At 35.9% G+C, this 25,888-nt stretch overlaps 1 protein-coding gene and 1 long non-coding RNA gene across 10 annotated transcripts in view; one reads left to right on the top strand and one right to left on the bottom strand.

The window, feature by feature from the left end:
- Window positions 1–25,888, bottom strand: part of LOC114524552 (rho GTPase-activating protein 7-like) — a 41,154-nt gene that overhangs the window by 6,590 nt on the left and 8,676 nt on the right. For 4 of the 9 annotated variants that reach the window (XM_028545684.1, XM_028545669.1, XM_028545693.1 and 1 more), the window contains exons 5-18: window positions 16,886–16,958; window positions 8,024–8,095; window positions 6,277–6,358; window positions 4,600–4,651; window positions 3,237–3,880; window positions 2,733–2,849; window positions 2,568–2,614; window positions 2,350–2,451; window positions 1,808–1,891; window positions 1,559–1,684; window positions 1,323–1,453; window positions 1,070–1,210; window positions 811–864; window positions 86–232 (exon numbers count right to left, since the gene is read on the bottom strand). In XM_028545684.1, the coding sequence (XP_028401485.1) occupies window positions 86–232; window positions 811–864; window positions 1,070–1,210; window positions 1,323–1,453; window positions 1,559–1,684; window positions 1,808–1,891; window positions 2,350–2,451; window positions 2,568–2,614; window positions 2,733–2,849; window positions 3,237–3,880; window positions 4,600–4,651; window positions 6,277–6,358; window positions 8,024–8,095; window positions 16,886–16,958 (1,872 nt within the window). Of the gene's footprint in view, window positions 1–85; window positions 233–810; window positions 865–1,069; window positions 1,211–1,322; window positions 1,454–1,558; window positions 1,685–1,807; window positions 1,892–2,349; window positions 2,452–2,567; window positions 2,615–2,732; window positions 2,850–3,236; window positions 3,881–4,599; window positions 4,652–6,276; window positions 6,359–6,899; window positions 7,035–8,023; window positions 8,096–13,746; window positions 14,040–16,885; window positions 16,959–24,838; window positions 25,118–25,888 lie in introns of those variants that run through there. The other 5 variants (XM_028545701.1, XM_028545709.1, XM_028545727.1 and 2 more) reach the window with 4 other exon arrangements.
- LOC114524647 lies at window positions 18,057–23,642 on the top strand. The gene is made up of 3 exons (XR_003687109.1): window positions 18,057–18,848; window positions 19,452–19,698; window positions 19,819–23,642. It is a non-coding gene; the product is annotated as an uncharacterized LOC114524647 (long non-coding RNA).

Genomic DNA, 25,888 nt, shown 5'->3' with positions numbered 1-25,888 from the left:
TCACCTTGTTCATTTGAAAATATTAGGAAGTTGAATTGTTTTTATACACACGTGACAAAGCAATATTCTTTGTAGTTATTTATACCTTTAATATCGAAGCTATACAAGTTTCAAGGTAACTGTGATAATCTTCATTTGTACATCCATCTAATTTTCCCAGCTCTTCGAGAGTAACGGGTTCTCCTTGTTCAATATACGAAAACTTTGATTTCATCATCGTATCTTGCGGAATCTGGAAACAGATAATGTCCATATTTATCAATTATCACGTCGAGGGTAAAGATTGCACTTAGCTATCGTCTAGCAGAAATTTCCTACGTATTTAGAAAATAGGATTTAGTACAATAGGATACAGTACAATAGTATTTAGTACAATAGGATTTTCCAGGTCAATTGTGGAATTACCAACCTGGTCTTTTTCATTTGGAACGGGAGAGGGGGGGAGTGCCAGTGTATGTATAGATTATTCAGTTTTTAGGGGCTTTTCAAGGATTGCTCAACTGTTTTTGTTGAGCTGGTCATGCAATGCATATCTTTAGGGATATAAGCGGGGTGGGAATATAATCCCCGTTAAAGCACGACAAACGGCCATAGTGACACGCAATATTCAAATGAAATATTTCAGAATTCAGAACAATCCCAATAGATATAAAATGTACTCTTTAATACCAGAACAGAGCAATCCCAATAGATATAAAATGTACTCTTTAATACCAGAACAGAGCAATCCCAATAGATATAAAATGTACTCTTTAGTACCAGATAGGTATTAATCATAATTTCTGAAAACAAATATGAAACAATACTTACAGCAAACAATTTTCTGACGTCGTTAATCATTTGTGTGATACATTCTTGAGCGTCCTGTTAAAGATAGAATCACTGTGACACTGATATTTGGAAAGTAACTTCAGCTAAACTATAGATTTTACTCACTAAACTAACTACGGGGGGGGGGGGGAGAGACAGATTACAGCAAGATGTATACAATACATTAAATACAATCAACATTGATAACGTAGACGTAGTGGTCAGCGAGTTTAATGTCATGTAAGCATTTGGAACTTACGAGACCACTAGATAATTCTTTAGCTGCTTTATTCATTGCAGGTCGTTTTACTCTTTTAGGATGACCAATGACGTCATCGGATGCTCCACACAAATGAAAGAAAGCAGGAACAAAGCACACGGCCAAATTGTTGGCAGTCATCTAAAATGTATGAAAAATTGTAACTTTCATGTAGTTTAATATAGTGACATGACTGCATGACATATAGGAGACTGTCTTAAGCCGTGTACGGGCTCTGTTTTATAATGTTTACCTGGTTCACGCTAGATTGTTGAGCAACGTCGTGCAGGAACAATAGCAAGGTTTGTAGAGCCTCTCTGTTTTCGTCTGGCATTAGAAGCACAACAGCCTGCATTGCTCCAAGTCTCAGCTCTTTCGGAACATCTGTAAATGATAAATGCAACAAATGAAAAACCTCACATTCCTTTCGAAAAAGGTGATTTTTGAAAAAAATTTTTTAATGTTTATAAAATGAAAAGCTAAACTCACGTTGATGAATGGATAGGAACGTGTCCGCTAATTTCACAGTTAACAATGGTTCAGGTAATTCTCGGAAGTAAATCTTCAACACGTCAGCAATATCAAAAATAGCCCAATCTTGAAAGTCGTCTAACTCTGCAGTATACAGACCAAATAGGATCATTAGAAATATATGCATTCTTCTATGCATCCCCCCAAGCTTTTCATTTGCCACTTCTTCATATTTACTCTACATTTCATGTATTCTCTTAAACTTACCAGGATTTTCCTCCATTAAGGATTTCAGTTGATGAATTCGTTGCTTTCCTCCTGATCTTCGAAATAACCCAACGGACTGGAGTGCTGATAAAGACAAGAGTCGTAAGACAACTTTCTCTTATTAACGGCGTATACAGGCCCTACTACATTGTTTCAAATGATGCAAAGTCAACTTTATCAGTAAAGGGACCAAGGACCTGATAGGCGAAAACTATCATCCTATGATTATAGTGTAAGGTTGGAAGATTTTGGACAGAAAACGTTTTTCGAATCAGATAAGTCTATTCATACATCAACGAGCACGTACAATGAGAATTGCCTAGACAGTGTAAACTAAGCTCAATTGCATGAGAAAACTAAAACAACATTATATGCATTGTTTCGATGAACTATCACGGGTAAAAGTCGATAACACTGCTGTTATGAAAATGACAGAGAACGACTGTATATTGCCGTAATTATCGAGACCCAGCATGCCTGTGGCTGAGGTGAATGGCTCTATCAACACGTATAGATTTGAGTGATATTTCATTCAGACCTACCAGATTGACGTAAGTGATTGATTGCGCTTAGAATAGTTTTGGGTAATGAATGACCAGTTCGTTGAACATTGACTAAAAATGGTACTCCGAAGACGTTCTTCCCTACGGCAGACAAACATTAAGTAAACAATGTGTTTTTTTTCAATCGTCTTTCACAGCAATAAGGACTTTCTGTCGTCCTTATAGTGTTCATACTGTATGCAACACTTTTAAAATACCTTTATAATCTGGTGAGATGATTTTCTTAAAAATTCTCGGAACAGACCTAAGCAAAAATATATTACGTCATATGCTAAATCTTAGCCAAACCTGCTACAAATATAGAAGAAATTGGTTTATGATAAGTAGGAATAAAACATGCATGAGCGACTAACATTTCTTACCATCCTATTCCTCTATGTGCTGTCGAATATCTTTCTATTAGAGCCGTTAGTTTGAGAAGAGAGAGTTTTCTCAGAACTGCCAATTGACCGCCAGATAAATTAGATATTTTCAGAGAACTATAAAACGAATCAGGAAGTGAAGGTTTTTCTCGTGAATTTCTCAAACAGTTTAATTAATAGATTTTGATTCAAAATAGAATGATGGTAATTAATAACCCCAAACTAATTTGTAAGAGTCGTGATCTGCTGTGCTCCGCATCAGGAAAAAACAAATGGAACAGGCACATGCTATTGTGAATATAACAATATAACTACCAGGATTAAGTTGTTTACTTATTTCAATACCTCAAAGTCAGGCTCTGTTTAGTCATGCAAACAGCCTCATAATTTTGATTGGTGGGTGCAAGTTGTGACTGTGGCTACGGTATCAATTACATTTTCTTGTAATGGTAATTAGTGATAATAATAGTTGATATTGAATAGGATAGAATACATTGAACTTACGGTAAAGCGGAGTCTCTTCGTGGATTCTTCGTTCTTTGAAAGCTATGCCACCTCGCCTTCTTTGCCCGTGGTTTATCAGTGCGCGGAGCTTGATCATTCAACGACTTGACTAGTTCTAAATCTTTAGATACATCTTCCTCGTCAGATGATTGGTCCTCTGGTGATGAACCTAGAGCGTCTCCTCCAACAGCACTATGAGATGACGAATATCGTTCGCTCCCAGGCCTTCTCTTCGCCACAGGTGACCCAACTTCAGTATCACTTTCATCACCATTGATGAGTGAAGATTTACCAAGTGAGTTCCTTGTCGTGCAATTGTTTATTGGAAGATTATCATACAAACTCGGTCTTCTTTCGTGAAGTCTCGAGTAAAATAGTTCAAGGGCGGTATTGCTACCATTGTTGTTAATATTATTTACATTGATTATTTTATCGTTATCGGCTTTCATTGAGTTACTTTCCTTGCAATGCGTGTACGTACGTTGTGAAGGTTTTTGCGAACAGTTTGGCGTATTCTCACTAATAGCGACCCTCAATGCATCATCGGATCTTCTCCTTCTTGACCACTTTCGATTTTTACGTTGTAATTTCCATCTTGAGCTGAGCGCAATAAGTTCTTCGTCGTCCGAATCGTATTCGTCGATCTGAAATGCAAAAGAAATAATACATGCACCAGATGGAAAGGATCTTAACAAAATGTGCTGTTGCCGTGCCTGATGATCTTATATTAGACGCTGCTGCTGGTTGCTTAGTTTTTTTAAAAAGTAAACAGACTCAATCGTATAAGTACCCAATTTATCGTGTCGGTAAGATGATCGCTTAATCTTATTAACTGAAACATTTGAATTATTAAAGAGTGTTTTAAACGTTGAAGTTCCCGATTAGGTTTGTAAACTTTCTATACGCTGCAAACGCGGTTCGCACCGGAAGCAATTAAATGGATCGAGCATCAAAATATTATGTTCGGAATGCGTAACTGGCATGCGTCACAGACGTGTAAGTGCACGTCATTCAAACGAAAAGGAGTAGCCAAATGTTGGTGGTTCGCGCATCATATAATGCTCAATGAAACTAAATAAAAACTCAAGACTTTATAACGAAACAGGAGAGCAAAGCAAGTAGGGTTAACTGCGCCCAATCAGTTGTCACGATCAGGTTTGAAATGAACAACAATTTAGGTTTTCTCGAGTCAGGGTCGAAATGCAGTATGATGGTTACAATATTACTGTTTACTAATAAACAGGCGAAGCCAAGGACTTCGTTAAGATATTTCATGAGAAATTCTTTACTCTTAAAAAATAGAAAACAAGTGTCGTAAAAAACAAGGGATTATAAGTGCTATTTGTAACAAAGTGTAAATTACCTTTCTTGGATGTAGCTTCAGTTTTGCACAATTGTTCAGGGTTTGAAGACGCCTGTTTATTGTGAAAGAAATGACATTTTTATGTGTGATGAAATCTTACAGCGAATATATGAGGCGTTTACTACCTTCCTCGCAGTCAAAATCAGACAATAACTACACGATAACAAGGTTCATAGTTGCATTGAAACGGATAATTACAGCAACGTCCATTGAATGAACGGGCCAGTGGTGGTCGTGTTCATACTCAATTAAAAACCTCACTATCATGTCTGTTATGGAATAGGCACTCAATATGGTCAAGTGCCATAGGTAGTCCAGCGTGCGCATGCTTAAATTTTCGCGGTAAATTCCGAAACATTCATAAAGGCTTACGGTATTCTCCTACTGGTTAAGGATTACGTTATTTTTTTACCGAACAAAGATCAAAGGCTAAATACCCCATGGAGCGAATTGGTCAGAATAAAAAAAATCAAGGTGATTTGTAGAATAAATCTCTAATCAACCAATCAGAAAGAGGGAATATTGAACAAATGAGATAGACAGAAAGATTAAGTGAAGAGGCAAACGAAAGCAATAAATAGCTGTAATCTGCTCTCAATTAAGCAAACTTTACGTAGATGGCCATTTTTGAGCCAGGGATTCGAGGAAGCCGAGATTTCTCCGTCTTTAGATAGATAGAAAAACAAAGACAGTCTGAAGAACAAGATGCTGCTCTTTAACCTTAACTACACCTTTATCCCAACTTAGAACTCCTTAGTCCTCCCTTTTACACATCTGGTTAGCAACGTCTCTAGGTTATACACTAACGATATGCATCATGCAAAAACTCAGAAATCTGAATTAAAACAATAGAATAAAGAATGGACCAGAATGTGCGAGCACACATACATCAAAGGCTCCGACTCAAGTAGCACTTCCAGACCTCTCATTGTATGACGAAACAGCGTCAACTAAAAGTATAATGCCGGTGCCGGTGCGTAAGGCCGTAAACGAGCTGGCAAAATCATAGGTAATAATTCAATTTTAAAAGAGATTGTGTCAGTAATAAGCTGGTGACAGAGTAAATAAGAGCAGCTACCAAAGAAAGGCATAGACGCAAATGGTATGAGCTCTGATCTAAATATTTGTAGAGTAGCAGTTGCTAGGCAACAGACACGGAAAGGTTGCACGATTAACCTTTTAGACTATTGCGAGTATATGCATTTGGGGGTGATGTAAACAAGTAGAACAATGTGAGAAAAATTTTACAACGTCAACAACCATGTATTTACTTCAAAAGATCGTAAAGAATCTAGTTATGTGTTCGTAGCTCACGGGCTTAAAAAGGTGCTTAAAAAAATGGTGGATGTTCGTCATTAATTCGGCGAGCTCCAATACTGTATGGGAAAGGCAAAGAATGCGGAAAACTTTTTATGACAATGAAAAGTACTGAAAAAAAAACGCGTTCAAATTTAAAGAGTTTCATGAGACATGTAAACAAATAAAATAGTTTAGATGGAAACTGGAAAATCATTCCTTATTTGTCCGGAATGCAGTTTGATAGATATATATGTACTGTATTATAGCAGTTGCTAGGTTGCAAAATAGTGGTTGCCCGTGTTCCCTGCCAATTTTTGCCCCACTAAGCCATTTTGATTTTAATCGCGGGGTATCATATCATTTTGATATGACTCGTACCTAAACAATGCTTCAATAGAATCTTGATCCAGGAAATCATGATCTTTAGCTACGGCTGCAATATCAATTGGAAACAAGGAATCTAGAAAAAAAGACCATATTATATCAACTCGTACATATAGGTACAAACGGGACATATAGTGACAAATACAGTGTTCCTTCGTATCCATTTTTTTCCTTCGTATATATAAGGTCTCATGATCAGACTCATAGAAAAACTACATTTTAGTTAATAAAACAGTACTACATTGGTTCTAGCTGCTTTGCTGCCCGTAGATATTACTAGTCGACAGGCTATAAAGCATTCATCAGAAGAATACATTTGATCTTAATTTTTTAGCTTAACCTTATGCTATAATAAATGTGCCCTTTAATCCTAAAAACTTTGCATGAGTTGTTTGTCAGTCAAAAGTTTGATACAAATCGGCGGTACCTCAAGGCTCAAGGAAAGTATGTAACAGTGGCTATAATGCAATGATTATTACGAAAATATACCAATGACTATGTTATTGATTTCAATACGCTGACTTCGTGAGAGTTTCAGTCAATCCGCATATTGTGATGACTGATGTTGGTGTTACTTAATTAATTTAATGTCGATAAAGTGAGTGACCTGAAAATACCTTGCATTTTAAAAAATGTATAACTCTTGAATTGAACATTTTTCAGATGCATCACTTTGAAATTCTGAATCAAAACATTTATTTTCGATTTCATTTCGACGTACAACAGCAGAATCGTCAGCGGCAAATGGCTGCTCTGCTTTATTCGGTCAAATGTGTTTTTTTTTATTAAATCAAATAAGTTTGATAATTGAGGTCTACAACCAATGAGAACCGTCGTAAATGTCGCGTGATATAATTTAGGTTTAATACCAATAAACATCTGAATAATATTATACACAAAAAACGTCACATTGACGTCAAGATGCAATAATTTACATAATAAACGAAGTACTGATCGGAGAACATTTGGATTTTGGATTGAAAATAAGTTCAAGGTCTATCCCGCATACTTTGATCAATGACAATTTGTTTAGACTCCAAATAGAATATACAGATCAGTGATTAAACTGTATAATTGTTACATTTTATTTCCATTCACGCACAGGCATCTCAGTTTCCGCGCATCGCAGAGGGAAAAGTAACCTGCACGGTCATGCGCAATAGCGGCTACGTATGTTGCGTGCTTGGTAACTAAACTATAGGTCAAGAGTCACTGTGTTTTTTCTATGGAAATATGCATACAGTCGAGTAAGATCACCGAAGATTTTTTTTGGATTTGTTGTCAAAACGGCGACGTTTGATTTTTGAACTTCCTGTTGCTTTGAAATTAATTTTAATTTTGACAAACTTCCGGCATTGAAAGACAAACTGTGGGAACAGTTTGTAAATACTTTCTAGAACTATATCTCAAAATTTCCCCACGTTTTTGAAAGCTCATTATTCTTGAAGCAAATGATGTCAAGCTATAGTATAAACATTTACATACAGAGGCTTTATATATCAATTGAAAACTCATTCCACAAAATGATAATGAAGAAATTAAAGAAAAGTAATGAGAGGTTTTTGAAGCGTTCAATAAAATTGTTGAAATATGGTTAGGTCCGGTTTTTTAACCACATATTCCATGCCGTTGAATTAACGTGATTTGCCTTACTTAAACATTATCCTGTGAACCTTGAAATACCCAAATAATCACCAAAATGTAATCCCACCTAAATGAGTTTTAAAGAATTGTTCATTACCTTCATACATCTGTGCGTACTGTGGAAATCCCGTAGCTCTCAACCAATAGCAAGCCTCAAGTGCTTCTAGCTCTAAAATAAATATAAAATAAAAAACAGATATTAGTTATAGACAGATATTTCTAGAGACGTTATCGCCTTGACGACGGCGTGGTTGTGTATATTCAAGAAATATAACGGTATTGTTTTCGTAAGGAGCATAAAATTGGATAAACTGATGGTATTTACAGAATCTCACGCACGAGGAAATTACACCACTGTTAAGTGCAAAGTGTTGTTTTGTGTTCAGAATGAATTTTTCAATGTGCAAATAAACTGAATATGCTGAAACCTGACACGCAACTCTAGCTGCTGTGTTGAACATACCGCAGATTCGTAACTGCATGATAGTATAGCTACTATGGTTACGTTAAGTTCGTTAACTACACGAAGTATTACAATAAGCTAATTGAGAAGACACTTTCCAATTTTTGAAGAATTCCTAAGAGGTTAAAGATTGACGTTTCACACATTGATCGTCAAAGCTATCTGCCTCCAGCTGATGACAGAAAGACAATCTCGTAACCAGGGCCAGCGATAAGTGCATGGAAAACGATACTGACAACCTCGTACCCAGGGGCCGGTTGTATCAAGCCCGTTTAGCTTAAACGGTGGATAAGTTCAAAATAGAAATCGAGTCTATCGTTTTATTCAACAAGCAAACAAAATGTTTTTAGCCATAATACAAAGATACTGTTTACAACTACATATTCAGTGCATAATATTCAAGTTCACTCATTCAACAGAGTTGTAAGAGTAGATGATACTCCCAGCCATGTCACTCTGAAGTGAAGTGCGTGGTGTAGCATAAAGTATGCAGGGTATCAGTTCTAGAACTGTTCCGTAAGAATCATTGATAATTAAAGTCTTTATGCTGTCCAAACTCATGAAAACGTCTGATTTAATTAACAGGAGGCAAAAATTGGGAATCTACTCGTGCTTTCTGGAACAGGTCATCGAAATGAGACCTTTCATTGAAATGAGATTTGAGATCTTTAGCAAATTGTTTCAATTGTTTCTGACCACTTGAAGACGAAGATATCGAAAGAAAATAAAATCTCCCAATCACAGCTCACGATTCACAATGTGAACTCAAAGCAATGTCAATCAGCACAACTATAATCTTCAAAGGTTTCCATCACAATATGTTTACATACGATTTTCTGGGAGTTATGGCAAATATAGAAAGACAAATACTTCTGGGAGAAATGTATGGATATTTAACTGTCGTGTATAAAGTATTGGCGGAAAAGGCTGAATCTTTATTGTAACTCAGTCCCTATAAACAGTCTTCGACACACAATGGAATATAATATTCCTTTTTTTATATATATGTTTTTTATGTAATGTTTTTTTTTTCAAACATTATAGTTAAAACGAGAAATTACGCCTCTAAACAAAGGATATTATACCGGTACTAACCCACAATGACGCTGTTGCCTTATAAGACACCAGGTCAGGTCGAATTGAGTAAATTATTTGCATGTGGCTGTCCTAACAAGGGGAAGTAATACTGAAGCTTTGACGAAAAACAAATAGCGATGAGGAACTTTAGGAAAGAATGCTTATATGCCAATACTATCGTTCCCTCTCTCTGTAGCAATGATCTCGTTATAAAGAAAACCGGTGATTATTGTCTCCTATAGTCATCTACACGAGTCTATCTCACGTCCATTGGGATATTTGGGTATGCCCAAACTGATAACACGATACCGGTGAAACCAAATCGATCAATAATTTGTTTTATAAATGCCTGCTATATTTTTCAATCTAATTATATTAATTGTGGTCACTTTTTCGCAACCGGCAAGATGTAATTCAATTTAACAAATTGGACGAGATTAATAGCGCCACGAGGACGAGTCAAGGTCTAAAACATAAATATAGTGCATATGCCCATATACGTCATTAGACCGGATAACAAACAAAATGCTTTTACGAAATAAAAACAAATTCCAAGCTAGGTTGATGAATGCTATACTTAACGGAATTATTAGGTTATTCATGCACCAAACAATGATACAAACTCACTCACTGCCTATGGCTATACCGTGCTCCTAAAAATCAGTCTCCAGATATGTGGTTCGGTTGCGATATTATTACATCTGTTTGACCCTCAGGCGAATGGCAGGATGAAAGCATAAAGGAATATTATCTTTGAAATGCATTTTATTTTGATCCAACTGCTCTTTAATGGTAGGATATGTGCAAAATATATTATGTTGAAAATGGTGTTAAAGTCCATGCATAAAAAATAAGACGTGTTGCGTAATGAGAAAGGATTAATTTTTCAAAAGATCTCGACGTTTCCAGCACAACACAAACCAGAGAGATTAATGTACAAATTACACTACAATACGACTTTTTAAAAATTTCATACTTCTTTATGTAAACAAGAGCAGCTTTGGTCGTATCAATCAGCCACATGCATTAATTTAACCTGACCTTTCAATGCGATATACTAAGGTTGCATACAATCTTATTTTTGCTATAGATAACTATATACAGCACTACAGGAAATTACAATTTGCTTCAAAGGTGTGTGTGAGATGCGATAAAGAGGCAAACTGTAGTAAACAAATCATAATTGGACATAATCTTATAATCATATTTGTAGAGCCAAAACGCCCCAAAAATGATTGTTAGCGTACATTTTCCCAAATAAGCGTTGACATTAATGAATATATTATTTCTCTACTTTCTACATGCCTTTTTTATGTTGCACAAATTCGGTGAGCAGGGGTGTACCGGAAAAGTTCTCTCTGGGGGTGCTATTTATCCTAAGGTTGAAGTCAACCAAAATTGGGGGTTCTAGGACATGTCTCTCCAAACGTTTGCATTGGCAAAGTGTATTCTTGCCAACTGAAAGAATCGTTTATCATGTTTGTGAAGTTATCACACTGTTAAAATTTTAAAATAACACCAACCTGTCAATTTCAGATTTCATTCTACCTGACGTATGTAAATTATCGGCAGTTAAAAGATTATGAGTACACCCATGCAGTGTCTCTTTCATTCGCATGACAAGACTCAATAGCGAAAACGTTTGAATAACAGCTTATTATTTTATTGTACTTTGCATTTATGCATGAAGACTATGTTGTGTAGTGCTTACTCATTTTCACTGTGAAGGAGCCTCTCCCGACGAGGACCCTTAGGGCTTAGGTCGAAGCGTCAATAAGATATTTCTGTCTATTTTAGGCATTTGTTCCACCACATTTGATGAGAGTTATCGGTATTGTGCACCCTTTTGATTATCAGGTCATTTTGATCTTTCATGTATTGTGGCTGACCCTATACCCTCTTTAGAGTATCACTTCTTAAACACTCGCATAGATTATTTTTAGTTCAAGCAAAATCTGCCCTAGTTCATTATCGAAATCATTTCGCAGGAAAGTTCCGCCGCTAGACATCGAAAAGTTCAGGTGGTCTGTCCTGCCTGCGTGTGATATTGGCCTGGGTGAAAGTGTTAAACTTGTTATGGAACGACTAAGTATAATAGATATTATCACCTCAAAATCACTGTACATGAACATAACAATGAATAAGATAGAATTACGAAGCTTAAAAGCGCGAATTTGCTGGAAAAAGTATAACTATTTGGCACACACAGGTCAACAAGCAGGTGTGATATCGGTTTCCCTGTAAATTTTGTCAGATCTTTGAGTGTTTCTCGTCTAATGTCATTCAATACCCACCTACACTGAAACATCAACATGCAGCATCTCGTCTGCCCTTAACCCTTTCATGAGATATTGTATAGATATTAGGTTAGGCATGTCATGCACTACACAGCTGACAACCAGTCTGCCGCCCTTCAGCATTTACAACTTTTGGAATTGCTTGTGGTCTTAACTACGGAAAGGAATCTATAATGTGATCCTTACCGAAAATTTACTACCTATCTGTATTCACATTTCTAAATCAAATCCGTGCTAGACAATGCTTTGATCTTAATCGGAAAGTTCGTATTGTAAAAATAAAAGTACCCCTTGTATACTCCTTGGCAAACGTCGCGGCTTTTTAATTGGATCATGAACAGTTAAACCTCTCACTCTCACCCACATAAGCTATTGACTATATTGTGCTACATATAGATATACAATATATATGTCTATAGCCGTTCACTTACCATATATATAATTATCTGTAATCAATGACTGTATAAATACTACAGTTTATGGATATCATAGACACTATAACATAGCAACGAAGCAACAGAGAACTGAGTAGCACAGCGCCAAACATTGCCATTGCTTTACGACATAAATATAAACCCCCCAGTGTTGTCTGATTGTCTTGTATTATCCCCAAACAACACAACTGCCATAAGGGATACAATGACTTAAACAATATTTGAGGAGGGACACTCTAATGGTTTTAGTTTATATTCAACATACATTCAATGCGAGCAAAATAACAGGAAACCTGTAAACCCGAAGAGGTAGAGCCGTCGAAGTTAAACATACGCTGAATGCTGCATGAAATATGAAAGACATAATAGTTGTGTTCTGAAATATCAGGATCGTGTTTTACATGAAAGTAAATTTAATCCCATGCACTCGCGTATTACAGTACTATTGATGTGCACTGTAAGGCATGATGTCTGCTTTGCGATACATTCATCTGTCAACAATATGTTATAAAGAAAATATTCACAAAGAAAATACATAACACACAAAAAAAGACAAGGAGAAAGTGTACGAAGAACCACTCTCCAACAGCCTGCCCGTCCTGCCTTTTTCTAAAGATGTAAGTTTAAAATTGGGAGATTTAGTTCATCAGGCTAATAATCAACTTCACACCATACGATTAGAGCTACTTGAGTGAGCGCATGTTTTTATGTTGATAGGTAACTTCGCGATAAGGAATGCGAATGAAAGTTCTCCGCTGACATGGCCATGACCCTAAACATACTGAAAGCCTCGGGATGCGCTTTGCGCGTGATTTCGAACACTTATTTTAGCTCAGTTGCCGCTGTAATTTACATGATAACAACCACATGTGCGCGAAATACTTTCAGCAAAATATAAAGTTATAAACTTCTGAAATTAATTTCAATTGGTGTTCCTTACATTTGGCTGATGCTACAAGAACTATAAGCAGCTAACACATGCTTAAGATGCCGAGGTTCGTGAATTTTCGCCGCTAAAAGCTAAAGTTGCATTCGTTCAAAGCGCATGCTGATATATACCTAGTATGTTTATATAAATATATCAAAATTAGGCATTTGTCAATAAAAAACGTGTTCTTGTGGGAAGGTTAAGCATTTTGGGAAGCTGTTTTTAATCTAACTTTCAGGCATAGCAGTACAATATCCTTTAAGTGAAGATATAGCTTCAATGAGATGAGAACGGTGAGAACAATCCGAAAAGCGCTGGGCGCATTCTCGAAACAGCGTTACGGATAATTACAACGCAGATATATATATGTTCGAAAAAACTGGGTGATTGTTGAGGTATAAAGAGTGAATTACTTCACTAAACCTCGGTGTCTAAATAAGTTGACGTGAATATAAAAGTAAGGTTATATATATTAAGGATGACGATACCCAAGCTTATAAATTATATTAAGAGCATGTATTATGGTAAAGTAACACGCAAACGTTAGGAAAATCGGTAAGAGTTATAGACGGTAATTTCACAGCAAATCACGTTAATAATACAAGATACAAAGACGTTAACCTGAAAGACTTGGTTTCTTCATATTGCCGGGAAGAATCCGACGAAGCATTATGTTCTTGCCAAATAAACAATGCCAATTACCAAGGCGCACCATGTCCCTTCTTCTCACGCATATCAAACCAACATAGACCGTATGAAATGTTCTAGACTCACAACCATATCGCCCAATAAACACATCGGACCTCGGATGTTTGCTATCTCACAAAAGACAATCCAAGTGTCCGTCGTCCGCGTAACATCATCTCATAGATAAACAATTTACTCTCCGCACCCCGGGGGTAAGTACTCGAACATGAAATAAACTATGCGCAGACCTACGGATTATGTGATTGTGCACTTCCTTCGTTTTTTTGTAACAAGATATGGCAATCATGTAGAGGCATGCAATGCAAAAGGACACATATAGGGCGGCTGTTCATTAACAACAAAGTGAGCAAAATGGATTTATCTTTGCGTTCAAGCCAACGTGGTTTGCAACAATTTAGTACACCGTGTCAGACTTATTGCATGCTAATGCAATAACATTTGTATCTCGCGCATGTGCAACTGAGAAGCATTATATTCAGCTATCTAACCTATCTTATATCTCGTGTGAGTTAAAGATTTTTCTCATTTGAGTTAAAAATTATACATTAATGCGTTATATGTATAAAGTGCAATAAAAGAACCCTGTAAAACAAGCTTTTTCGTCGTCAACTATAATCGTAAACAACAACATTTAAATTTCCGCTTGCAGTAAATTAATGTCGAGATGTCGAAACGGAATTTGGCAACGGAAAAATGGGCCAGTAGAATATATTGAAAGGCCACAGGCAGACAAACTGCTGGGTATATTTGTTTTTTGAACGTATTCAGAATCTAATTATATTACAAATAATATCAAGCTTGAAAGTGAAACATGAATCACGAGTGTGAATAAAACTTTTTTATATCGCAGCCTTGGCGTCTGGATTAACATTACGTCATTTGCGTAACAGTATCTTGAATTCCGCGGCACGGTGTACTGGCAAATTAAATTGAGGATAGCTACGTAGATATATACATTTGCTATTTTGTTGGACAGTACTTTAAACTTAAAGCAAGTTCTCACAATTAGTATAATGTAAATCCTCGTGAAAAATATTAAGCCCATTATCATTGGCATAAGGCTTCGAAACTAAACTTTTTTTCGGCATCTCCTAGTTTTAATCTGTTATCACATGTTAATATTAATAAAGGCCACATGTGTATTGATTCTATGGTGATGAGTTACTATATCATGACAAAAATCAACTAATTTTTTTATGCCGTATACAAAAACAGTATAAAAAGTTTAAAAAAAGTCATGGAAGATTCTTACACACGGCTTCAGAATCCATGTACATAATTATTATCACAAAGTGTATATCACTGATATATACTAAATCATCGAGAACGCCAAAGCTAAAAAGAGACACGTTGTTACAGGGTGTCAGTATAAATTTTGCACGTCCTAGTCATCAATCATTACGTACAGAGTTATGTTCACTGTAAACAAAACGAAGCGATTTTCGCATCAGGCAAAAATAATTTGAAATATTTTGTTATTGTTTACCCTGCGTACATTGTTGCCAATTTCATTCCACTAGTTGTCACAATTGTTGTCAGTATAGTAAAGATATCAGGAGCTCATAAATCAAAAGTTATCGTCTTGGCTCGCTTCCTATCAACAAGAATTTAAACAGAGAGACCGATCATGGCAAAACGGTTACGCCTTAATTTTAGTAATTAAAGGCATATCTTTGTACTTTGAATGACTATTCCGTCTTATCATCTCTTGAGGCTTATAGGGGTGTGTGTATGTTTCCAACTGGAACATATATAAATGATAAATTGCTTAAATGATCTAAAAGAGATGATGATTAAGTAAGATATCACGTCAAATCAACCGGATTTATTTCAGTCAATGGTCATCCCACACGAAAATACATTGAAGCCAAGTGTTGGTAATAATGCCGATAATTAATTAATAAGTAGTATAACAGTATAACCTGATAGCATGTTTATCAACAGGCATGTTTGAAGTGGTAAAATGTTCAATAAACTCATTACATCGTAATCTGCAAGCATTCGCAGAAATACCTGCACAATGCAGAAAGATTGCATTGTAAATTGCAGTCTAGCTATTGCCTCGAGCATGCCGCCTTTAATGTTTCGCGGTTAGGAGAAGTCGTGTTAGAAACCTATATGCCATCGAACGTCTTCAGTTTGAAACAACAAACAAAAATACTCCAAGAAACCGTAGGTGATAAATTGGTGAATACGTGACTGAAACACAATCGTTAGTCATGTGAAGAAAACAACCAGGAGAGTTGAAAGAAAGATGAGGATACTTTTGCAGAGGTCGACACTCGACAGCTATGATAAATCGATAGACAGTGATGACGGATAGGCAGTGATGATCCTGACAGCAAGAGTGATATCAAACTTCTATGCATGGTACTACACTCTAAGTCTTCAAGCACGAGATCGAGTATGAGACCAAGATGGTAAAAAATGTGTTCGCCACTGATAAAGAACATTAAATTTACGCAATTTTTAATACCACAACATAATTGGTGGTTTCGAAAGAGGAAGGTCACGATGTGGACAACGAACCTACATTTACAACCACTCTTACCCGGGGGTCTTATCTCCAAGCAAGCGAACAACATGCCACTATGACTGCAAGTCAGATGTATGATTAAAACGAACATAAAGTGCTATAAATATAACATTTACTTTTTACCGCATTCCAGTCACTAGAAAATAAACATGCATATTGACATGCAAATTTCATTGTTTCGCATTCACAGTACTGGTGTGGATCGTTCTTTACGAAAATTCGGCCGTAGAGGTTTGATTCCTTAAGTCCCATATCGTATTCCGTCGCAAGATAGCGATATTATTGGTTTTGGCAAAACGCAACACTAATCAGTCGTCGGCAGCTAAACAAAGCAACATATTGGCGCGGTGGTGTGGTGCCCAGTTTACGTTATTAAACCAGCACAAACTCGTTTAATTAAAAGAGATTATGAGGTAAAAAGTTTGTTTTTTTGGACTAATGGAAATAATGCATGATAAAAGGAGAGCAATTGTGAAAAACAACTAAAGATCTAAGTCAGAAAGTTGAAAATAATACCTGACGGAAATGGTCGGCATTTTTGAAAGGTTAAGACGGGTCGGTTAACTGTCAATGATTTTTCTTTCGATATCTGCGAGAAACAATCGCTCATCAGTTAGTCGCATAAATCGCTGTTGAATTGTTGTTGAGGAGGTCGGGTATGATTAACAATGCATCGTGCCCATATCTATAATCCATGGGCTGTTTTCAGGCCTTGTTTTTTTTGTTCACTTCCTAAAAACAATCCCTTGATGCATTGCTAATCTTTCTATCGCCAGTCCCTTCTGCACCTTCAGAGTAACGGTAGTAAATCATGACATGTTTTCAGATTTGTGTGAAGTATATGGATACCAGATATATTACTATATCTACTAGAAAAACTACTGATTATGCAGAGAGCTCGATTGACGTATTCTTTTATACAGATATCTATATAAAATATATGCAGGTATTATACGATGGAGGGACTGATAGTATTAATCATTTCATGAATTTCATCACAACACGTGCAGTTGTTTCATATCACGAAAAACAAGAATAGTTGCTCACTGTGTATTTTTCGGTTGACGTTGTAAAAACAACTTGTAGATCCATGCAGATAATCAACACTATAACTTGTCACTTACACTATTTTTACAGAGATATCCTCATTCGGACGGAAAGAAGCATTCTAAGAATTTCGAAAATTTCCATCAATACGGTTCATCACTGTTGTCGTTTATTGTTAGTTTTTTTGGAAATTGACGCGACTATTTTAGCTTTAAAAACTTCGGAAGTAATAAAAATTGAAAGAATTTCATGAAGATTATATTACGTTTTATAGTTGCCGACAAATTCTACAGACTGAACGTAGAAACTGTGTTTACGATATATAGTTCTAAAGTCCTTGACTCCTTGGCAAAACTCAGTCCTAGCCTGATATATAGGGTAACCTCATGTATACACAAGGCGCCGTTCAGTCAGCAAATTGTGACGAATTTTACTGTCAGTATAGTTATGAAAGAATCTGAAATTCCCTCTCTCTCAGGGCTTTTTTTAAGAATTTTTAGTGGGGGGAGAGAAACCTAAAATACATAAACCTATATATATATATATATATATATATAATTATATATATATATATATATATATATATATATATATATCATTCACAGGGAGGCGAGAATCCGTCAGTGAGGGGGGTGGAATAGCGAGGTGGGAGGATCGTTCGCCCCCGGTGGTGGGAGACGTTTAAACTTGAATGCGAGCACGGTTAAAATTCTCTGTTTGACATCGGCACTAAAAACGCATTAATTTACTGTTGCTGTACTAAAACTTTATTACGGCCGGACGAATGATTTTAGCAAAATGTCCGAATGGTTATCATTTCTGAGTTAGCGTATCAAAGAGACGGCGATGAACCATTACAATAATATTTAGTGCCAGATGTTTTGTGGCATAAACCTTAGCTATTGTTAAGACGTTCCTATCATCCTCTGTACCGGATCTATTTTTTCCTAGTTCTGCGGGGTCGGTTATTTTGAAAAGTACTTAAACTACAAGGTGTTTCAGGAAAGTCCCCGTAAACAGCTGAAATATAATCCCCTGCTGTCAAATGCAAAATTAATCCGGTACTGGTGAACCCATTTTTTGGGAACGCCCACAACCTGCAATTTGAGTGGGAGAGTTACCAGCGAATAACAATCGGCAAAGCTCGTGATTATCTTTCTGAGTGAAATCCAACCTACTTTTTTTTAGAGAGAGTCAATTTGAATATATGGTTTGAAACTCTTTCTCTCTTGATTATAATATGGAAACTAGTTTTAGTTTCATTAACCCGCTTTTCCACCGGATTTCGAAAATATTTTCTATATGAAAATATATGAAACGGAATACTTGTTTTATATTTATATTTTCTCCCAAAAAGGTTGTCCAGACACTCCATTCTCCATTCTCCAGTGCAAATCGTCCGAACCGAACACAGTCTTGGCATTTTGGAAAAGTAAGCAATGACCACGCTAGGCAAACTCGCAATTATCACGCAAAATCCCGCGCGAGTTGATTCATAACTTAGCGGTCACGTGATCGATAAATATGTATCTATATATTATATATATAGTGGTTTAGTTGTGACTGATAAAAATTGACTTACCTTTAAACCGTTTCAGCTGTTTATCTTAGATGTTGACGGAGTTTGAAGCCGTCAGGTTTTAAAATGTGCCTCGGAAACAAGTCCAGGCTTATATAATAGTTTTTTGGTGCACGTGGGTGCAAGCATGTCTAAGCCAAGGATCGGCTGTTTCCTTTATGATGAGAAGGAAATAATGCACTAATCCTTCACCTTGAATGCTTTATATTTTATGAAACGGAATACTTGTTTTATTTCCTGTTGTATCTTCAAGTATACTGTCTATATATGTATCAGCTACTTTTACAAATCAACCGACATCATGCACTTAGTCACTCTACAATATGTACACACAATTGTGAACCAATACCCTGCACTGATTATTTTGCTCATTTCTTTTGCTGGGAGGGGAAAGACGAGAATAATTATGATTCTATATGGAGTATTCATTTTTGGTTACTTTCCATCCTTATCAAGCTTAGTTTGTACTTCCGAACATAAAGAAAGACAACAGAAGCGGAAAGAGAGATGTAGTGAGCCACCCCGTTAATATTTCCGAGGCCCGAGCATCCCGTACTCGTCTTCTCAGAAGGCTTAACCACGCATTTTCATTGCACACGTTAACAAGTTATCAGCTCCACCGTCATTCGTATACCCAGGGCTATGCGCTTACCCGAAGCTCTGGTAAAGCCATGTGAATAACAGCTCTCATTCCGTCTAATAGGTATGTGTAGCAATAAAAATTTGAATAAATAGAAAATATTTGAATTGATCATTATTGAATCTATCATATTTTAACCACTTATAAAAAATCATAAATCCCATAATTCTGTTTTTTTTGTAGGTCGCAGAGATAAAATTCAGTTAAAAAACTTGATGAATATTTAGTCAGTTACATTAGTAAGAATATAGCTTATTATATATAAGACAAGATTACAAATTTCCTACACATTAATTATTAGTTTTAGGTACGCTATAAAACAGCAATTAAGGCTTCGTTCGAACAACAAAATTTGACGGAGCAACATCCCATTTGCTAATTAAATGAAAGCATCCGATAGCTAAAGCGCTATATAAAGTTTAAACACTGAATTTACTCTTAGGCAAGAATTAACCTTCTTGATCAATGATTTTTATAGTTTCACTTTTGAATTAAGACATGAATAGCACTCAAAACATAATGGCATGCAGTCTATACAGAACCCAATAATTATGCCCAAACTCTCCGTATGAATAATAATGATGGCATGAATTTACTAAAACACAGCAGTCAGCAGGGTAAATGCTTTTTAAAGACATCGAACATCTGCGGGCTTGTCGCCATTATATATATATATAAACTCTAATTACTTTTTTTAACTCTGCAAGTAAACATGAAACAAATCTTGCAACATTTTCTCGGACCTCACCTTTTATATTTCGTTGAACTATACTGTATGTCTGCGACAACTGAGCAAATCTGGCTCGTATTAAACTATAGCCAATCCACAATTAAACGTGGGGCTCGTTTTGCTCAAGGATTATTCCAAGAATCAAAACCGGAACGAAAAAAATCATCGGTAAATAGTATATACCACTTCAGAGGCAACTTTTAAAACGTTTTGTTTATCAAATGCATGTGACCAGTGCTACATTAATATGCTCTTACAGATCGTGAAGATATAAAGTCAAAGATCTTTGTGTCTGACGTAGGTATATATATATTTATATATATCTATATATATGATATATTAATAAAATCTGGTAGAACTATAGAAGTTGACTATTCAATCTAGGCCATCTCTTGCTTCTCCTCTACTCTTATATACGTATAAAGCAAAAAAATACAGGCCCATATACGCGGTTGGTCGTGTTTAAAATGTAAAACTGAGCCAGTCGTGAGACTGAAAAACAACAACATAGGTCATAGCAACAGCAGTATGCATACTTTTATCCGATAAACATCGGTGTGTAATAACATGAATTATATAATTAGCTTTTATAGCCTTTGGGCTTGGCTTGGAAAAAACAAGACGAAGCGTCTAGAATCATGAATCATGATTATAAGCGACGGTGATATAATAATGGCTCAAGAAGCGACAAAGATTTGCTCTAAAATTATGTTAGATTGCTTCCCTTGTATATTTGCCTTTGTAATTACACTAAATTAATTTCGTAGCCTTAGGCTCAGGCGAATATCATTGAATAATTAAGTAAACCCGAGGTCACTTGAGACCACAATTTTCGAAAATCACCTCAGTCGTAATTACACTATCATTATAACTATAAGTAATTTTTTTTGGAAGTGTGGATATAATAATGCTAAATGGTTATAAATTGCGCAGGCATCTAACCTCGCCCATCCTCGAATAACAACCGACCATAAATTACTATCCTGGAGAGATATGTCTTGCATTATATAATTACACATGCTATAGTGTGTTTAACAAAAAGGAAACAAATCGTTTACTAAAACGATAAATAACAACTTCCATGTTTTTTTATTTCAAAGTGCAATGCTAACTTGGGAACTTTGTAAATTTTTTCTAAGGTTGATCAGATTTGTTGAAAGTGACAACTTCAATAATGTTTGAAAATAAAACAACTTCCTAGCACACGCATTGCTTGATATCAAATAGATTAGCAAACGAACAGCATGAAGTACTGATAGGAACGTGGGAATTAGACATGATGCAGAGAATGAATGGGTGATTAGTCAGGATAAGTAGATTTTAATTACAATCGCAATCGTATCTTCACTAAATCTATCGAAACAATACGTAAATACTTGCACGAAGCTATATAGGGACTGGTTAATTAATGAATGCTTTCAACTTGTTTTAACTGCACACTAAAATGGTGTTTTAAAGAGCGTTTTTTAAATTTATAAAATCTTTCACTAATGGCGGATAAAATTTTCAAAATCATAAATCTGTAAATTACAATAAGGGATTTTTTTCAAAATACATGGAATCGATTTTTCCATCCTCCTGAATATCATCCTTCAGACAAAACTGTCGTTATATATAATTATAATAGACATGTGAATTTCTAAACAATAAATACAACTGGTTTAACTCTTCAGAAATCTCAGAAATCTTCCCTGCAGCAACATTTAGAAAGGATGGCTATACGTCGACATTATAAACAACTAAACACAAAAAATTCATAAAATTTGATTAACCCATATATAGCTTAGTGGTAATAAAGCATTCCCTTGAATGGGATGTACTTTCACAGTTCACAAAACAGCACGTGCATGTAGCAGTAAATGCTTATTATTTGTGTTTCCGACATTTAAATTCTCGTCCAGAGCACCAACAAAATTTTGCCAAAATTTTGTAGTTGTGTTGGAAATTTTCAGTTGTCAAAATTTTCTACTTTAAAGATTTCTAAATGATAGAGAATCAAGAATCAAAATTTTCCAGGCATGCATATTCATTGTAAAAGGCCAAAGGTGTGAAAATCACAGTACGAGCGGCGTTAAATGGAGTTACACCCACTCCATTAGGACCACTTATTTGACAAATGATTATAGCTCAGGATATTTTAATAGGAAATGAATATTTTAGTTGTTAGTGTACTTAACATTATGTCTGTGATTATGTCTGTGATTTGCGTTAACTGTGGGCACGGTTGAAAACAATTCTCTTTATATTTTACTTTCTTATAGCCTCAAAATAAAAAATGGGCACTTATCATGGGAAAATATTAATATTAAATTACCATAAAACAACAATGCGCGAGTGATATTATCCGCCTTGAGTGGGAGCAGATCTATGAGGAGACTGAGTACAGGAATCCGTTCCGCAAAAGCGAGGGTAAATCTTTGTTATAATCAGGTGATATTGGATCTTTTTTTATAATCCGTATATATAAGTGAGATTTTATGGCTTCAACTAGTAAATGTTAAAAATGCAATCACCATAGCGTAAGAATATCAGGCTTAAATAAAAAGACGCAGCTCTATATATTATTAATATCTCTACCCTATTAGTACTACTCCTGGTGCTCCGTCATCGTAACAGTACAGAGTGTAGATATTACAAAACACAAATTTTATTAGTAACATTTTCCTGGCCATGAGCCTATAGTATCTATTGATGTGTCCTCCATTCAAAAAGAGTATATCATCTGCTGGACTGCCGTTAACGCCCCTATTTTTTATACTGAAGTTTTTTAAAAAGAAATCCCCCAGGTTGAACCTTACTTAGTATAACTGTTGCTATTTATACCGAGCAAAATAGCTCCAGGACATAATTTATTGATGAAAACGTGCGTAAATCCGTAAGTAATTCGAGTGAAGGTTCCTGTTTTTTTTTAGAAGTAAGAGCCTCGTTATAAAAAAAGGAAATCATGAATATAATCATGAATATAATATCATGAATATATTATATCATTTCATAAGCAAAGATGGCTGTTTTATAGTCTGCTATCATGTAATGTACATCAGCAGCAAATCCACTGAGGCCAATGTACTACGGCTTCACCAATATAGCCGACTATATTTCATACGTCAGAAGTCAATTGGATCCACAAAATCGGATCGTGTGAACAGACCTTTAGAAGGGGAACGTCAAAGACGACGTGAGAATGACGAATAAATGACGTGGCGCGTCCATATTTGAGTACATCGCGCCGTTTTCACGTGCTCATTCTAAACCAGTCTGCTGTGATTTCATTTCTCCTTATAAGCGCCCTTTAGAAGAGGGGAGGAGGAGAATGGGAGGAGGAAAAGGGGGGAGGAGAAGGCGGGGGGAGGAGAAGGGGGGAGGGGCGAGGGCTGAACTAACTAGGTCATGGCCTTATAATTGAGTAATACAAAAGTCTTATATAATGCTTCGGAAAAGCATTGCATGCAGGCGTATAAGTGCCAATATGTGTGCCAAGTAAGAACAAAGGGAATAGCCACGCAATATTGACTACCTATTCATTATCAATATGCATGACTAGATACTTGTAAATGAAACAAAAACAATCTTGCATGTATATCTAATATCTGTGAATGCTGCTGCGTTGGTAGAAATGTTTTATAACTGGTTTATGCCATTATCATTGACTACATTTCTGTCGGTAAATATAATGCCCATCGATTCACGAGCTCTGCTTGTGTATACTTGTCGTGAACAATCATTGGTATAAAAGTAATGCCCGTAGTTATACATCTAATATACTCGCCATTAAGACCATCTGCAAGACATTCTATTTTAGACAGGTAATTTCCAGGAGCAGTAATTCAGAAAACATCTGTCACAGTTGTACATAGTTGCACAATAAAACATATACAGATATGGTTTTAGTAGAACCATTACACATTTGTAGATGATAACCTACAATAGTGTCAATATCAAAGGCAAATGTTAATAAACCTGCTTTCGCATGATTTGTTTAGTTAGTTCTGTTCAGTTGGACAAAAACAGCGAGATATCTTGTTGTTGGTAACCGCAGGCGGCGGTAGCAGACTCCAGTAGTTCGAAATATAAAACGAACTTTATTTATATTTTACCTTTGGGTAGACTATACAAGGGTCTGTTGATGCATGCAGATTAAGTTCATCCAAATAATTCGACCTTGTAAGAAGGTTCAAAAGTTCAACCAATGATTAGCAATCGTTCCTCGTTCAGTGATTGAAAAATGAGGCCAAATGATCATAAATATATAAATAGGTGCACTGTTAAATGTTAATAATTTATTAAAAGAGCATCTATTGACTGTTATAACGATAAGTGGTTATCAATATTGCAACCGTTATGACTTTAGCAATTCAAATGACTAGTTTACTAATCGACTTATGAAGTGAAAGTATAGATGAGAGTGTGAAGAATCGATTTTCATCATTAATAGTATTATACCAAATGAATGTAGCCAATATATTGATCTCTTACCTGTAGTTATCATTGCTAAGTCATTGAATATGTGTATAAACCCCTGTTCATTCATTTATTATTCTGCCATAGACGACGAACAGCTTAGCTATAAGGTTGGTCAGGTTTCGAACACAGCAGCTAACTTAGGTCCAGGATTATGAATGATTTGTCGTTTAATTTTGTACTCCACACAATAAGAACGACATGATCTTCCGCTGGCTAAATCGACAGTTTGTCTTATTGAACGTAAAAAGGAAAGTTACAGAAAGTTGGCATTTCCTGACCGATGGCGTGAATCCTGAGAGTCATGCCACACGTCACTCCTATAAGTATGTCGAAAAAAATGATTCATATATTGAACAAGTACCATCGAAATGATTGCTTAAGCCAAGGTTGTGTGAACGGATGCTGTGAGTGGAAGTTATAATAACTATAACGATAAACCAGTTTTCATGATATCATGTTGCGTGAGTATGTATTGATATGCAGGTGGTAAGGTGATATAATAAAACAACGTATAGTTTGTGCCAGCTATAGGCGATACGCTACGATTTTACGTGTGTTCTAATCTTAAACACTACCTATACTTCAAAGAGAAATTAGAGGAAATATCAAACCAGAGACTTCGTGACATCTCAAGTGTCGTGCATTATACGTTGCCAAAACCGGTTAAAGACGAACAATATAAAAGAGTACGTATATATTATATATATTATATGAGTGGCCCTTCCAAAGAGGAGTCATGTCATATAAGTTACAGGTAAATCACTTCAGTTCAAATTTCTAAAAGAAATAATTGTTTTTAATTTTTTTTGGTCGGTCAAGACTATTTCTTGATATTTTATATTCAGATACTTTAGTTTCGTCTTAATGAACGGATATGTATAAGGCTGTACAAATGAGCTTTATTCTAGATTTATGCCATAAGGACGGTAATATATTGACGTAATATGAATGATCACCATCCACTATCCCTCTTAGAGAACCCACAAAAATTGTAAACATTTATGTGTTTTCGTGCACGTTTTCCTGAAGATGCAGTCCGAAACAGCAGCATTTCCAAATCTC

Source organism: Dendronephthya gigantea, unplaced genomic scaffold, assembly GCF_004324835.1.
Source record: "Dendronephthya gigantea isolate DGI-Jeju-01 unplaced genomic scaffold, DenGig_1.0 000001F, whole genome shotgun sequence".
NCBI classification, from domain to species: Eukaryota; Metazoa; Cnidaria; class Anthozoa; order Malacalcyonacea; family Nephtheidae; genus Dendronephthya; species Dendronephthya gigantea.
Note: the sequence above shows the minus strand (reverse complement) of the source record. Positions and strands in the feature narration are given on the sequence as shown.